Source organism: Panulirus ornatus, chromosome 42 (genome assembly GCF_036320965.1).
Source record: "Panulirus ornatus isolate Po-2019 chromosome 42, ASM3632096v1, whole genome shotgun sequence".
NCBI classification, from domain to species: domain Eukaryota; kingdom Metazoa; phylum Arthropoda; class Malacostraca; order Decapoda; family Palinuridae; genus Panulirus; species Panulirus ornatus.
Window position 1 is genome coordinate 1206344 of NC_092265.1, and position 18247 is coordinate 1224590.

The window sequence follows — 18247 nt, forward strand, 5'->3', positions numbered from 1 at the left end:
TAAATATGTAAATGATTATCAGTCCATGCATTAGGTAAGAAGCTTCTGAATAGACTTGTTTAAAAAAATATAAGAAAAATAAATTTTATCATAGCATGTTATTGACTGAATGTTGAATAATGGAGCCTCCTATATATTTTTTTTTTTTGCTTTGTCGCTGTCTCCCGCTTTAGCGAGGTAGCGCAAGGAAACAGACTAAAGAAATGGCCCAACCCACCCATATACACATGTATATACATACACGTCCACACACGCAAATATACAAACCTATACATCTCAATGTACACATATATATACACACACAGACATATACATATATACACATGTACATAATTCATACTGTCTGCCCTTATTTATTCCCATCGCCACCTCACCACACATGGAATAACAACCCCCTCCCCCCTCATGTGTGCGAGGTAGCGCTAGGAAAAGACAACAAAGGCCCCATTCGTTCACACTCAGTCTCTAGCTGTCATGTAATAATGCACCGAAACCACAGCCCTTTCCACGTCCAGGCCCCACAGAACTTTCCATGGTTTACCCCAGACGCTTCACATGCCCTGGTTCAATCCATTGACAGCACGTCGACCCCGGTATACCACATCGTTCCAATTCACTCTATTCCATGCATGCCTTTCACCTTCCTGCATGTTCAGGCCCCGATCACTCAAAATCTTTTTCACTCCATCTTTCCACCTCCAATTTGGTCTCCCACTTCTCCTCGTTCCCTCCACCCCTGACACTTATATCCTCTTGGTCAACCTTTCCTCACTCATTCTCTCCATGTGACCAAACCATTTCAAAACACCCTCTTCTGCTCTCTCAACCACACTCTTTTTATTTCCACACATCTCTCTTACCCTTACATTACTTACTTGATCAAACCACCTCACACCACATATTGTCCTCAAACATCTCATTTCCAGCACATCCACCCTCCTGCGCACAGCTCTATCCTTAGCCCACGCCTCGCAACCAAACAACATTGTTGGAACCACTATAAAAAATAGCTATTTTATCTAAGACTTTTCTACATATGTATATGATTATTGAATCATACATAGATGAGGTCTTTCTGAAGAGAACTGTGTAGAAAAAGTATACCAAAAATTTAATGTACTTAACTATTTTACTAATTTTACATTGCATATTTTGAAACAAAGATGATCATTAGTGTTCACAAGGAGGTAAGACTTTCATCAGTTTATCAATTTTTTCTAATATTTTTCTGAATGTGTATGATTATCAATTTGTGTGTGAGGTAAAAACCTGCTGAAGAGAAATGTGCAGAAAAAATGTATGAAAAATGCAATTTACTCTATCATTCACCAAATATAAGATAAATGTTTTGAACCAAAGGCAATCAAGAGTATTTGTGAGATACATGGCAATGAGGTAGAAACATTAGGTAGGTAGTAGTGAGTTGAAACATTAGGTAGAAGTAGTCAGTAGGAACATTAGGTTGGAGCCTCTACAAACACTGCACTAGAGTTACCCTCTGCCAGTGGCCTGTTAAGGGAGAGGCACCAAAGGCTAAGATGCAGTACTGGAGTTCACTAATAATTGACTCTGTTTCTGTGGATACTCTTTTAAGGGAGTTCCAGTTAATAGGAACAGGTGTTAGAGAAAGAGATAGACTAGATAATAGATAGATGACAATTCTAACTGTAGTGCCACTTATTTCAACTATTTTCTGGGTGTCAATAATTGTCTTACATAACTGCATAATATTGTATTTTTATACTTGTTTGCCATTTTCTGCACTAGTGAGGTAGCACTAGGTACAGATAAAAAAAATGACCTCATTCACTCACATCCACTCTGCATCTGTCATGTATAATGCACCAAAACCATAGCCCCCTATCCACAACCAGACTTCACAGACGTTTTTGTGTTATTCTCTGACCACATGGACCGTAAGAGTGTAAGTGGCCTTAGAACTACTGTATTTTCAATACTTTAAGGAGGTAGTAATATAGTTTTGGTTGATGGATGTAGCCTGACTCTGATGGCCTTAACATATCACATATTCAAGAATTCTCAGTGATTTTTGTAAGTGGTAAAGGAGACTTTAATGGCAGTGTTTGGTGTATTACAATATAAGGGGTCTAAAGTTTTTATCCCTGTATTTAAAGTGGAAATCATCGAACTGAAATTTGCTCAACTCAGATTTGCATGATTTCTCAGTCCCTAGTGTGCAAAATATGACAGCTGGAGTTTACTGGCATACGTTCAGTCCCCAGAGCAAACAGACAAAGAATAACCCACTTAGCTATTGTCACTCTTTTGATTGGTAGATAAATTGGCATCAACTTTTTTGGAATAAAATCACACGTGTGGAAGGCCTAAAAATCCAACAGCTTGTAACTCAGATCACATTTTCCTTGGGATATCCATGTCCAGGGACTTATCTCTTACTGACTGGCCTCAAGCCTCCCAAGAAACTGGGTTAGGTGCATTTTGCAAAGCCAGGATGCTCATGACCAAGGCACAGCGGGAAATTAGGATATCCCGTACTCTTTTAATTGGTCATCTCTCAAAGAATGGCACCAGCTGTTGCCATTTTCATGAAATTTCCAAAATTCTGAATCAAAGAACTCTCTCAAAGACCCCTAACAACAAAGCCTAAGAGATGGGGCTCCACACATATATAGAACTCCCTCCCCAAACTGTAAAAGGAAAAAACAGGCAACTGTTGTACAATAAGACCAGGAGACAGACCAACAAACAAAAGGCAGCATGCATAGTGAGAATGTAAATGATCTTAAGAGTTACTGTAGCCTTAACACCTGAAGAAAGTACTTATGATTTTTTGGTTGATGGCATTAACTTGACATTGATGGCCTTCATGACTCTGGCAGGTGATAAGCCTAAAGCTCAAACATCCAATCAAGCAACAAACCAAAAAAAAATCAGATGGATGGATGGAAAGAACAACAGACAAACAAACAGGAATATTATGAGCAAAATACTGTGTTATGAAAATAACAGTCTGTTTTTTAGCCATATTTCCTCTTCCAATTTACACACAACCTGTCTCTAACATCTACCCATGCCCAATGAGATGAAGTGAGACAAGGGTTTCTGTACGTTAAAATTGCTTCTTACATTCTATATTTGCACGTTAAGTTAATCAGTGAAGTGATACCAACATCCTTGCATTATTACTAGCAGAGAATCATGGAATTTTCAAAATACATGAAATGTATTGTAAATGAAAATTAAAAACTTGAATGGGAATGAAAATAAGAGAAGACTGAGTGACTTAATAGACATGTATCAGTCATTATAACTAGAAGATAGAATAACCATAAAAGTCAGATAAATAGTTGGAAGTGATTGTAAGTACACAACTCTCATCGATAAAGTAATGCAAGTGAATCTGGAGGGAATAAAGCACAGGCATAAAGTGTTGCATCAGAATGAATTGGACATGTCATGTGACATCAGGAGAGAAAACTGCTTACTGTGAATTGACTTAATAGATCCCTAACAGTAGTCAAAGGAATGGTAAGAACACACTTCTTACTGATTTTAATAAGAACATGAAAGTTTGACTAACAAACATTTGCCAAATACAGAAAAAAGTGTTATATTTTATACAAGGCAAGGCAGCAGGTTTGGATGGTATTGCAGTGGAATTTATTAAAAAAGGGGGTGACTGTATTGTTGACTGGTTGGTAAGGTTATTTAATGTATGTATGACTCATGGTGAGGTGCCTGAGGATTGGCAGAATGCGTGCATAGTGCCATTGTACAAAGGCAAAGGGGATAAGAGTGAGTGCTGAAATTACAGAGGTATAAGTTTGTTGAGTATTCCTGGTAAATTATATGAGAGGGTATTGATTGAGAGGGTGAAGGCATGTACAGAGCATCAGATTGGGGAAGAGCAGTGTGGTTTCAGAAGTGGTAGAGGATGTGTGGATCAGGTGTTTGCTTTGAAGAATGTATGTGAGAAATACTTAGAAAAGCAAATGGATTTGTATGTAGCATTTATGGATCTGGAGAAGGCATATGATAGAGTTGATAGAGAAGCTCTGTGGAAGGTATTAAGAATATATGGTGTGGGAGGCAAGTTGTTAGAAGCAGTGAAAAGTTTTTATCGAGGATGTAAGGCATGTGTACGTGTAGGAAGAGAGGAAAGTGATTGGTTCTCAGTGAATGTAGGTTTGCGGCAGGGGTGTGTGATGTCTCCATGGTTGTTTAATTTGTTTATGGATGGGGTTGTTAGGGAGGTGAATGCAAGAGTTTTGGAAGGAGGGGCAAGTATGAAGTCTGTTGGGGATGAGAGAGCTTGGGAAGTGAGTCAGTTGTTGTTCGCTGATGATACAGCGCTGGTAGCTGATTCATGTGAGAAACTGCAGAAGCTGGTGACTGAGTTTGGTAAAGTGTGTGAAAGAAGAAAGTTAAGAGTAAATGTGAATAAGAGCAAGGTTATTAGGTACAGTAGTAGGGTTGAGGGTCAAGTCAATTGGGAGGTGAGTTTGAATGGAGAAAAACTGGAGGAAGTAAAGTGTTTTAGATATCTGGGAGTGGATCTGGCAGCGGATGGAACCATGGAAGCGGAAGTGGATCATAGGATGGGGGAGGGGGCGAAAATTCTGGGAGCCTTGAAGAATGTGTGGAAGTCGAGAACATTATCTCGGAAAGCAAAAATGGGTATGTTTGAGGGAATAGTGGTTCCAACAATGTTGTATGGTTGCGAGGCGTGGGCTATGGATAGAGTGGTGCGCAGGAGGATGGATGTGCTGGAAATGAGATGTTTGAGGACAATGTGTGGTGTGAGGTGGTTTGATCGAGTAAGTAACGTAAGGGTAAGAGAGATGTGTGGAAATAAAAAGCGTGGTTGAGAGAGCAGAAGAGGGTGTTTTGAAATGGTTTGGGCACATGGAGAGAATGAGTAAGGAAAGATTGACCAAGAGGATATATGTGTCGGAGGTGGAGGGAACGAGGAGAAGAGGGAGACCAAATTGGAGGTGGAAAGATGGAGTGAAAAAGATTTTGTGTGATTGGGGCCTGAACATGCAGGAGGGTGAAAGGAGGGCAAGGAATAGAGTGAATTGGAGCGATGTGGTATACCGGGGTTGACGTGTTGTCAGTGGATTGAATCAGGGCATGTGAAGCGTCTGGGGTAAACCATGGAAAGCTGTGTAGGTATGTATATTTGCGTGTGTGGACGTATGTATATACATGTGTATGGGGGTGGTTGGGCCATTTCTTTCGTCTGTTTCCTTGGGCTACCTCACAAACGCGGGAGACAGCGGCAAAAAAAAAAAAAAAAAAAGAATTTATACAAATTGATTAAAGCAACAAGATGCAACAACACAGGCTATTGATGAAAATACATTTCAGCTAGCAAGATACAATAACACAGGTTAAGCCTTTGACCTTCCACTTCCTTTTTCTCTAACCACTGATATGAATATAATCTTTTGAACTTTAGGAAAAATCATTGTAAAATAAATTCTGAACTAATGATTCTGCAACAGGTTCTATGTAACATTTTCTAGAGCAATTGATGAGGGCCACATTTCATCCTGTAATCCCTTAAATGCTCTGGAAAATGTCACTCAAAATCTAGTGCAGAATCATTCTCTGTCATGAGAATGATTATGCACAAACAGATCTATTGGATGCATGGGCTATGTAACCTTATTAATCCTTTCACTGTGACAGTCCTAATACCTAATGTATGCACACATTTGGGATATTCTCAAGTATTCTAAATATATGTATTTCCAGAAATGTGTAATTACAACTAAAAAATAATATAATTTTCTAATTTTACGTAATTTTGTGAATAAAAATAATTTTCTAAATTTATTAGTATTACATAATCTCAGGACCTCTTTCACTGAAGAGCTTCAGCAGTTTCAAGATTGCTTTGCTTTCAATAGAAGGGAAGTGATGGACTCCTATGGAGTGAGAAGTTCCTCAATGAAACCTGTACTCCTTTCTATTAACAATGATACAGCCACACTGAAGGTGACTTTTCACTCACAGCATAACGACAAGCAGGCAGAATCCAGTAACACTTGATTTTTTGAATAAATTGATATGCAGCTCAACCTAGCGAAACGTTGTTTATATGTGCTACAAACTCTTTAACATATGCTGCTCAGCTGCCAGGCATACGAGGTACTTTGAGTGTACTGTCAGACATGCATAGTGAGATTTGTGGTATTTTTGGAAGTGCATTTGTCAAAAAATAGTAATTATTAAGGGGTTTTCATCTTTAATATCTATTATCTTTAAAGAGTCACAGCTTCAACAATAATTACAAAACATGAAGATGCAAATCTTGCACAGGCTTCCTTTACATCTCTGCACAGACTAACCAGTGTATGGAAAAAATTTAGGCTGTAGCTACTGGTAACAGTGCATGTGATACCACTTGATGCAGAGGCAGCTAATACAAGAATTATTTACATATATGCCCAAGCCACAAATAACAGGAAAAAATGTACTGGGGCATTTACGTACTAGGTTCAGTAAATGGGTTTACCCTTTAAGCAGACGTACAAATTTCCTGATGCTTGTGAAAATTGGGCGTTTCTCACATAAAGGGAAAAACTATTTCTCAGAAAATGAAAGGATATCATTTGAGAATAAGAAAACAACAGAGAAACAAGTGAAACAGATCTCAGTATTGCACAGGAGAAATAAATACTCTTAGTGGAAGTATATTACTGAGATAGTTCAAAGTGCTACACACCCAAATGTCTTGATTTTTACCACTTTTCTTATATTGTGTCCTTTCTTTTTCATCATGATCAAACAGATTATCATTGGATAGTTAAACTCCTCATCACTAATGAGTAAATACTGCTCAGTGTCATCTACACTTAGCTATCTATTGTCACGTCCTTTCCATGCCATGGCAGAAAGGAAACTGAAGACCTCATATGTAATTGTTATATAAAGAAGCCTTAAGCATCTCATGCCTCCATTACAACTCAGCTGGAATTTCATTGTTGGAATGGAAGCATGTATCTAAATGAAGTCCCCTTTACCAAGGAAAAGGTGGATTTACTTGATTGCCTTTTATATCATAAAAGTACTGTAAAGCATTTAAGTGTTAATGAACCAACAGTGTGGACCATGAAGAGTGCAAAATTTTTTTGGAGTACAACATGCTTATTTTTAATCATGAAATGTTCATTTTAGGACTTAAGATACGTGTCTCAATGTTCACCCTACGTAATACCCTATTTCTCATAGGCCTATTCCAGTACCTTAAGAAATGATGTTTTGACAGCCACATGGTCCTCTTTGAATGTAACCTCTATAGTTGACAAAACATTCCACCTATGCAAGTGATACATCCTAAGTTACATGGGTGACAGGACACTGGCAAATTTTCTTCATTATCTAACTCATCAAAAAAATACAACATAGTCCTCAGCAGCTTCATGATAAGCAGAAAGTCTCCACCATTTGTATGCAATGACTTATTTTATCATCCTTGAGAAAGTTTACAGATTTTCTCTATTAGTTCGTTAAGAAACAACTTTGATAGATATAGCAACCTCTTCAACTCCTACACTGACAAAACCACTCATTTAAAACTTAATATGCAATATTGATCTTTACAGCTTGATGCAGAGTTTTATGCTTACTCGTACTCTTGAGCATATCATTTCTGCAAAAAAATAATATTTTCTGTTTCTTTAGACACCATAATCATCATAGAGCTTCTTAATGGATGTAGCTATCTAAGGTTTCTAATAATTCAACTTTCTGAGCAAAATGTGTTTATATTTTGCTTCACAAAGAAAGCTGAGGGTTGCTTGCTGGTCTGTTACAAGACACTGAAAATGCATATGAGGGGTAAAATCAGGGAAAAGAAAAAAATGAATCACAAACCTCAGAATAGTGCAGTACTATACCAGTGTAAACTCTGAGGTCTGCAGCACCAGACATCTGATGTGACTACTCCAAATACTAATATTTTTTTTTAGAGGTGTCAACAGATTTTTCACTCATAGATTTACTAATGCAAATAGCCACTTTTCTGGTAAAATTGGATTTGAGTCTTGAATTTGTGGGATGCACCTGCATGTGTGTGTTTTTTATTATTATCATCATGTTTAATTGCTTTCCCGGATCAGCGAGGTAGCACCACGAAACATACAAAGAATGGCCCATCCACTCATATATATATATATATATATATATATATATATATATATATATATATATATATATATATATATATATTATCTATTTTATTTATTTTGCTTTGTCGCTGCTTCCCACATTTGCGAGGTAGCGCAAGGAAACAGACGAAAGAATGGCCCAACCCACCCACATACACATGTATATACATACACGTCCACACACGCAAATATACATACCTATACATCTCAACGTATACATATATATCCACACACAGACATATACATATATACACATGTACATAATTCATACTGTCTGCCTTTATTCATTCCCATCGCCACCTCGCCACACTTGAAATAACAACCCCCTCCCCCCTTCATGTGTGCGAGGTAGCGCTAGGAAAAGACAAGAAAGGCCCCATTTGTTCACACTCAGTCTCTAGCTGTCATGTAATAATGCACTGAAAGCACAGCTCCCTTTCCACATCCAGGCCCCACAGAACTTTCCATAGTTTACCCCAGACGCTTCACATGCCCTGGTTCAATCCATTGACAGCACATCGACCCAGGGATACCACATCATTCCAATTCACTCTATTCCTTGCATGCCTTTCACCGTCCTGCATGTTCAGGCCCCGATCACTCAAAATCTTTTTCACTCCATTTTTCCACCTCCAATTTGGTCTCCCACTTCTCCTCATTCTCTTCACTTCTGACACATATATCCTCTCTGTCAATCTTTCGTCACTCATTCTCTCCATGTGACTAAACCATTTCAAAACACCCTCTTCTGCTCTCTCAACCACACTTTTTTTATTACCACACATCTCTCTTACCCTATTACTACTTACTCGATCAAACCACCTCACACCATATATTGTCCTCAAACATCTCGTTTCCAACATATCCACCCTTCTGCGCACAACTCTATCCATAGCCCACGCCTCACAACCATACAACATTGTTGGAACCATTATTCCTTCAAACATACCCATTTTTGCTTTCCGAGATAATGTTCTCGACTTCCACACATTCTTCAACGCTCCCAGAATTTTCGCCCCCTCCCCCACCCTATGATTGATTTCCGCTTCCATGGTTCCATCCGCTGCCAAATCCACTCCCAGATATATATCTATGGGGAATGGGGAGAAAGAATACTTCCCACGTATACCCTGCGTGTCGTAGAAGGCGACTAAAAGGGAAGGGAGTGGGGGCTGGAAATCCTCCCCTCTCGTTTTTTTTTTAATTTTCCAAAAGAAGGAACAGAGAAGGGGGCCAGGTGAGGATATTCCCTCAAAGGCCCAGTCCTCTGTCCTTAACGCTACCTCGCTATCGCGGGAAATGGCGAATAGTATGAAAAAGAAAAGAAAAAAAAAAATATATATATATATATATATATATATATATATATATATATTTTATTTATTTATTATACTTTGTCGCTGTCTCCCGCATTTGCGAGGTAGCGCAAGGAAACAGACTAAAGAAATGGCCAAACCCCCCCCATACACATGTATATACATACGTCCACACACGCAAATATACATACCTACACAGCTTTCCATGGTTTACCCCATTTGCGAGGTAGCGCAAGGAAACAGACGAAAGAAATGGCCCAAACCCCCCCCATACACATGTATATACATACGTCCACACACGCAAATATACATACCAACACAGCTTTCCATGGTTTACCCCAGACGCTTCACATGCCCTGCTTCAATCCACTGACAGCACGTCAACCCCGGTATACCACATCGCTCCAATTCACTCTATTCCTTGCCCTCCTTTCACCCTCCTGCATGTTCAGGCCCCGATCACACAAAATCTTTTTCACTCCATCTTTCCACCTCCAATTTGGTCCCCCTCTTCTCCTCGTTCCCTCCACCTCCGACACATATATTCTCTTGGTCAATCTTTCCTCACTCATTCTCTCCATGTGCCTGAACCATTTCAAAACACCCTCTTCTGCTCTCTCAACCACGCTCTTTTTATTTCCACACATCTCTCTTACCCTTACGTTACTTACTCGATCAAACTACCTCACACCACACATTGTCCTCAAACATCTCATTTCCAGCACATCCATCCTCCTGCGCACAACTCTATCCATAGTCCACGCCTCGCAACCATACAACATTGTTGTATATATATGTATATATATATATATATATTTTTTTTTTATTATACTTTGTCGCTGTCTCCCGCGTTTGCGAGGTAGCGTAAGGAAACAGACGAAAGAAATGGCCCAACCCACCCCCATACACATGTATATACATACACGTCCACACACGCAAATATACATACCTATACATCTCAATGTACACATATATATACACACACAGACACATACATATATACCCATGCACACAATTCACACTGTCTGCCTTTATTCATTCCCATCGCCACCTCGCCACACATGGAATACCATCCCCCTCCCCCTCATGTGTGCGAGGTAGTGCTAGGAAAAGACAACAAAGGCCCTATTCGTTCACACTCAGTCTCTAGCTGTCATGCAATAATGCCCGAAACCACAGCTCCCTTTCAACATCTAGGCCCCACACAACTTTCCATGGTTTACCCCAGATGCTTCACATGCCCTGATTCAATCCACTGACAGCACATCAACCCCGGTATACCACATCGATCCAATTCACTCTATTCCTTGCCCGCCTTTCACCCTCCTGCATGTTCAGGCCCCGATCACTCAAAATCTTTTTCACTCCATCTTTCCACCTCCAATTTGGTTTCCCACTTCTCCTCGTTCCCTCCACCTCCGACACATATATCCTCTTGGTCAATCTTTCCTCACTCATTCTCTCCATGTGCCCAAACCATTTCAAAACACCCTCTTCTGCTCTCTCAACCACGTTCTTTTTATTTCCACACATCTCTCTTACCCTTACATTACTTACTCGATCAAACCACCTCACACCACACATTGTCCTCAATATATATATATATATATATATATATATATATATATATATATATATATATATATATATATATATATATTATCCCTGGGGATAGGGGAGCAAGAATACTTCCCACGTATTCTCTGCGTGTCGTAGAAGGCGACTAAAAGGGGAGGGAGCGGGGGGCTGGAAATCCTCCCCTCTCGTTTTTTTTTTAATTTTCCAAAAGAAAGAACAGAGAATTGGGCCAGGTGAGGGTAGTCCCTCAAAGGCTCAGTCCTCTGTTCTTAACGCTACCTCGCTAATGCGGGAAATGGCGAATAGTTTGAAAGAAAAAGATATATATATATATATATATATATATGTATATATATATATATATATATATATATATATATATATATATATATATATATATATATATATATATATATATATATATAAGTTCCCAAGTGCACTTTCATGTAATAATCACATCAACAGGGGAGACACAAGAGAGAAATAAAACTCAGTTGATACACATCGAAGAGACAAAGCTAGGACGCCATTAGGTAAATTTGCGATATACATGTACGTGTAGGAAGAGAGGAAAGTGATTGGTTCTCAGTGAATGTTGGTTTGCAGCAGGGGTGTGTGATGTCTCCATGGTTGTTTAATTTGTTTATGTTAGGGAGGTGAATGCAAGAGTTTTGCCCATACATGCACATATACATACATATACATACACATACACAGACATATACATATAAATACACATGTACATATATTTGCTTGCCTTCATCCATTCTTGGTGCTACCCCGCCCCACAGGAAACAGCATTGCTACCCCCTGCTTCTGCGAGGTAGTACCAGAAAAACAGATATATAAAAGTTGCTGGAATGGTCGTGAGTTGATATGGTATAAGGAAAGGATAGATACAAAATCAGTAACTGTATATGAAGTTGAAAGGATGAGTATGTGGAGGAAACTCAGAAAATAGGTGGAAATGCAATGATTTAAGGGTGTGAGAACTGCTAACCTGGATAATAACTGGAAAGGTATATCCTAACATGCCTTCTCAGCAATAGGATATGGCACACTGAATATATCCAGGGTTCTATCACAATAAATGAAAAGCACATTGAATGAAATTTATACTTAAAAATTTAGACATATGAGGATCTTCAGAATATTTTGTTATATTAGAGATAATGGTAACTCTACTTTCAGTAACTGCAAGATGTACCCAAATCAGAAATATTTGAATTTAATCCTCAAAGTTTTGACATCAATGTATGACTGATATGAACGATATTCAGAAGCGTTCATTTATAGTAGTTCCATGAATGTTTTTTAACCAACACACAGCATTTGGGAAACAAACATGTAAACTAAATCTAGCATGAAATATATGTTATATATTTTATACAATTTTTCTTTCTGGTTCATATCCTTAGATCTGGATCTATAATGAATCATGGTTACTTCATGGTGAGTGTTCACATGAATTATATGAACTATCTGTACTTGCAGTACTTGGGAAAAATTGTAAAACAGTCAACACGATGATATTAAATCCTCATGTGCACCTTCTTGGAGATGATGCTGCCTGTATTGCATATATCCGTCTCACCCAATACATGGACAAGTAAGTCATTATCATTCACTTGGAAGACAACTTTGCTACTTCTAATAGATGTTGTTTAATAACAACTGGGTACTTTTGTGTCTTTACAGTAAATTCCAGTTGTGCTTTATATATACATACCTACAGAAAACTTTTATTTATTCTATTTGTTTATATGACAGTAAAGGAGGTACCACTTACTTTCAGGCATGGGCAGGCCCACACACAACAGAGTGAGGAGACGAGGGTATGGCAACGCCGTGATCATAAATGGCAGTGTATGCACTTCCATCGTTCAGGGTCCCCCTCATCCCCCTTTGCGCTGGGTACTAAGTAAAACTCAAGGATAACTAAGGGTGATCGTTACCCTCGAAGGAAACAGAGGAAATGTAAGGTTGTTAGATCAGCCTCTGTGGAATGCTGTGGGTTGGAAACATGTTGAGATCTCCCTCACCACTGTTCAGGTCTCAACATAGCCATCCATCTTCTAAGGACCAAAGTGCTTCGAGACCTGAGGTGGTTTTTAAAATGTTGGGGAGAACTATCTTAAAGATGAACCAAAAAGTGTCTGTTCTAACCCCATATGTTCTGCAGATTGTCAACCTCATTCCTAGTATTCTAGGTACAGGTTAGCATTTGATATGCAGGATTCACATTGGATTTCTTGATGGTTGCCTATATTTTGAAGACTGAATGTTCCCATTGTACCATTGCTACCGAGTATATTAATAGATGTGTGGCATAATTTTAGATTTAAAACAAACTCTATTTGTTGGACAATTCTTCAGTGATATGTGCACAATTTATGGCTCATGAACTTCTCAGATGCTAGATAGAAAAAAATCATGTTACTGAACATACTGTAGAAATGCATTTCTTCTAAGCATCTTACATTTGCCTAATATACAGAATCAATTCACATAAGCCACAGCTTCTGATAGTTAGTTCTATTAACTATGAAGAGAGTAAAGAATTAACTGTGGATGACATTTTTGATGAAAAAATTGCAACTGATGAATAACAAGCTGAGTGCGTCAGTGTCGAAGCTTCATCATCATCTTCCCATCAAGTGTTGTTAAAAGAACTGCTTCAGTTATCTAGTGCTAAAGTACGTGTCGGCTAAATCATCAAAATCCGGATGCCTGAAATTACTGGACAAAATCTGAAATACATTCATAAATAAAACTGCATATATATATATATATATATATATATATATATATATATATATTTCCAGGCTTTATAATGAATGTATGTGTGGAAGGAAGTATGTGTGTGTGTATATGTTTATCCTGCCAAAAGAACTTTTGATATGTGAGCTGCCTACAAAAGAAATGCATAAAAGAATGTAGATAATAAAGGCTCAGTGTCAAGCTATATTAAAATCTTACATATGAAACTGTTGTCCTAAAATTCCTTTGTGTGGATTTTGGTTGTTTATCCAACATCATTTGTGACAGGAGGACTCTCTCTAGTTATCTTCCTTAAGCACCATGGTGCAAGTCATGTACTTCTGCTTACTTTCAGATACCTATCCAAAAATATTGCCTAATGCAGTTTGTATATGCTTATCAGTGTGGGGTATATGGCAAGTTCGAAACATGTCATTTCTCAAAATTTAAGGGATTAAAGTGGATTCTCAGAGTGTACCCACATACCCACATCTTTTCATACTGATACTTAGTCGCTTCATGATCCATACCTATGGCTGAGAGGTGAAACTCCATGTGTATGGCCTGGTGCTTAATGGTGTGACAAAGTGGCCGGCCCGACGCAGGCGAGATGACCGGTGTATGTCTAGTCATTTGCTTTACTGTTTACTTTTTCTTTCCCCTCTCATTTTTTTTTAATTTTCCAAAGGAAGGAACAGAGAAGGGGGCCGGGTGAGGATGTTTCCTCAGAGGCCCAGTCCTCTGTTCTTAACGCTACCTCGCTGAGGCGGGAAATGGCAAATAGTATGAAAGAAAGAATATATATATATATATATATATATATATATATATATATATATATATATATATATATATATATATATATATATATAATTTTTTTCTTTCCCAGTCAGTCTAGGATAAGAATAATTCCCAATTCACTTTTGTGCTCTGTTTGAATTTTTATATTTGTAACAGTGAGCCGTTTGAAGAACTGGAAAGGAAGTTTTATATGTCTGTAGATTTCCATATGATAGGTATATTTATGTGCATCATCTCCATACGCTGGTGCCATAATTTTGTTGCAGCTTGAAAAGTGTAGTAAATTAGTGTTTTCTTAATACATTTCCTCACTTCAGTAGAAGATATTGTTTCAAAGCTAAGAGTCTTACTATAACGATATTAAGACCCTTACCCAGTTTTCAGAAATGCTTCTCTTTTTTGTACTTTACAAATGGACTGCTAACCTGATCTAAACCAAGCAGGGCACTCAAATTCATTTTCTATTGTTTTCAGCTGTTAACAAAATCCTTGCCTGACATAATAGTTCTTAATATGTACTACAGCTCTCAGGAACAACTGATTCCTGAAAAGAGAATCTTACTGTTTACTTATAGCCCAAATTGTTATTGAGCTTAGCCATTTCACTCCTAAATTTCTCCTTGTCTCTTGGATGCAAAAATGGTTCATGGAGCAACCTCTGACTCCTTAAATTAAGCCCTAATCCCATTATAGATAATATCTTAAAGGAATAGCCAATGGTTTTTGAATAAAGCAAGAACCCCTTGATGAAAATCAGACAAGTTCCTGAATAAACCCAAAGTTTGTTAATCAGACATAAACTTCTTCAGTCAAATCATGGCCTCCAAATAGAAAAAGATTTAGCTTCATTATGAAAGTAACTGTTCATGGATCAGATTTAGCTTCTTGGATCAGACCCATGCTCTCAAATCTAAGCTGTATCTCAGAGACTGAACCTTGACACCATGGATCAGTCCAAAGCTCCTAAATTTAAACTTATGGATTTGATCTTGGACACCGAATCAGGTCTAAAGATGTTTTGGATATCAGTTATGGGTCACTGATTAGAACTTAGCTCCTTGGAACAGACCCTGATTCCTAGACCTTGGGCCCTAGACTGCTACCTATCATGCATGTTACTGTAAGCCAAATCTGTTGGTGTCTTCTCATGTTCAACACTGTCCTGTCGTCATCGCCGCTGCCATTGCTGCTGATGCCACCACTTGTGGAGAGTGAGAGGCAAACCAGCACAGCACCCTACTAGGCGGGGTTTAGGGTGGACAGATTTGATCAACTCTGTGCCATCATGGTGCTTGTGACTGGTCCTTATTTGTGCCCGGTTGTGTGATTTTGCTCAAGTATTGATTGGCAACTAAACTGTACAAGAACATAAATATAGTGTACTGGACCATCCTGTCTCAATATTTGGGCATAAATGAGATGAATGCAAGTTATGGTACTATAATGGTGTACAAGAATTATCACTCTACTTTTTATTAAATGTCATATTTGATGGTTTACATAAAAGTATGTTGTATTGTTGCCTGCAGTTTTCTGTACCATTTTCCACCCCTGCCTTTTCCTAAGCCAGCTTCAAGTATTTATCTCTTAGATTATAAGATCAAATTTTTTTCACTGTAGGTAGGAATTTCGTTGTTTGATCTATTCAAGAGCTTTGTGAAAGGCAGGCTCACATGTTCTCAGAAAGCGTGAGGTTGAAGGGTAACTCCAGAAATGGCCGTCCTCAATTTAACAGGACTATCCAAATTCTTAGAAAACCCTTCAGACTATATTGTATTATAAGATTAATTTACAAGTAGACAATTTCAAGAACAGTTATGCTTAAATGACCTCTCAGGTGGTGGCTAAGAGTTTGGATCTTTTTAAGTGGATATACTCATGGGACGGAACATGGTTGCTGGCTACCCTCCAGCTGCTATTTCTTAATTTTTTCATATAGATTTTTGACCTAAGATGAGCTATTTTAAGACATTAACAAGATCACATGTGTTGTGTAGTCAATGTATTCGAACAAAGAATGTTGAACTCCATCGAATTTTCATAGATTATATCACAATTGGATTTACCTAAGCCTTTAATTGCAGTTACAAATTTTAAACAAGCTGTTCTGTGTGTCATTTGTGCTTTATCATTTTCCCTAAGAAATTCAGACAAAATAAGAAACTTTCATGGAAATAAATTCTGGAAATGTTAATTTTTGTGTTACTATAACCTAAATTTTACCTTTTAACAACGTTACTATTTCTCAAATGAGATAACCATGATTAAGTCTGAAACCTCTGATAAGTGATAACCATGAATATGTCTGTAACCTCTGATAGAAATGTTCAGGACAAGAGCTATGGAAGGAATAGCAATACTCCTCAAGCAGGAGTTGTGGGAGTATGTGATAGAGTGTAAGAAAGTAAATTCTAGAATGATTTGAATAATACAGAAAGTGGATGGAGAGAGATGGATGATTATCAGTGCCTATACACCTGTTCATGAGAAGAAAGATCATGAAAGGCAAGTGTTTTAGGAGCAGCTGAGTGAGACGATATAATTGGTGTACATGGGGCGTTCAGTGTTGTAAATGGAAATGGAGAAGAGCTTGTGGATTTGTGTGCTGAAAAAAAGACTGGTGATTGGGATTACCTGGTTTAAAAAGAAAGATATGCATAAGTATACATATGTGAGTAGGAGAGATGGTCAAAGGGCATCACTGGATTATGTGTTAATTGATAGGCATGTAAAAGAGAGACTTTTGGATGTTAATGTACTGAGAGGGGCAGCTGGAGGGTTGTCTGATCACTATCTTGTGGAGGGGAAGGTGAAGATTTGTAGAGGTTTTTAGAAAAGAAGAGCAAATGTTTGGGAGAAGAGAGTAAGTGAGCTTGGAAAGGAGATGGGTAAGGAAGTGCCAGGAGAGATTGAGTGTAGAATGGCAAAAGGCGAGAGCAAATGACATGAGAGGAATTGGATGTATTTAGGGAAGCAGTGATGGCATGTGCAAAAGATGCATATGGCATGAGAAAGGTGGGAGGTGGGCAGATTAGAAAGGGTAGTGAGTCTTGGGATGAAGAAGTAAATTTTTTTGTGAAAGAGAAAAGAGAGATGTTTGGATGATACAAGAAAGGAGTGCAAATGACTGGGAGATCTATAAAAGAAGGCAGCAGGAGGTCAAGAGGAAGGTGCAAGGGTTGAAGAAGAGGGCAAATGAGAATTGGGGTAAGAGAGTATCATTAAACTTTAGAAAAATAAAAAGATGTTTTGGAAGAAGGTAAATAACATGCATAAGACAAGAGAACAAATTGGAACATCGGTGAAGGGGGCAAGGGGGGAAGTGATAACAGGTAGTGATGACGTGAGAAGGAGATGGAGTGAGGATTTAGGACTGATGAATGTGTTTGATGACAGAGTGGCAGATATAGGATGTTTTAGTCAGGGTCGTGTGTGAAGTGAGAGGGCCAGGGAGAATGGTTTGGTGAAGAGAGATGAGGTAGTGAAACCTTAGTGGAAGATGAAATCTGGCAAGGTGGCAGGTTAGGATGGTAGTGCAGTTGAATTTATTAAGAAAGGGGTGACTAATTTGCTGACTGGTTGGTAAGGATATTCAGAGTATGTATGGATCATGGTTAAGTGCCTGAGGATTGA

The 18247-nt window shown here is 38.3% G+C and overlaps 1 protein-coding gene across 19 annotated transcripts in view; it reads left to right on the forward strand.

The window, feature by feature from the left end:
* Positions 1-16808, forward strand: part of CaMKII (Calcium/calmodulin-dependent protein kinase II) — a 391068-nt gene extending 374260 nt beyond the window's left edge. For all 19 annotated transcript variants that reach the window (XM_071686261.1, XM_071686265.1, XM_071686262.1 and 16 more), the window contains 2 exons: positions 12548-12662; positions 12849-16808. In XM_071686261.1, coding sequence (XP_071542362.1) covers positions 12548-12662; positions 12849-12978 — 245 coding nt within the window. In that variant the 3' untranslated portion in view covers positions 12979-16808. The remainder of the gene's footprint in view (positions 1-12547; positions 12663-12848) is intronic.
* Positions 16809-18247: the final 1439 nt, after the last annotated feature.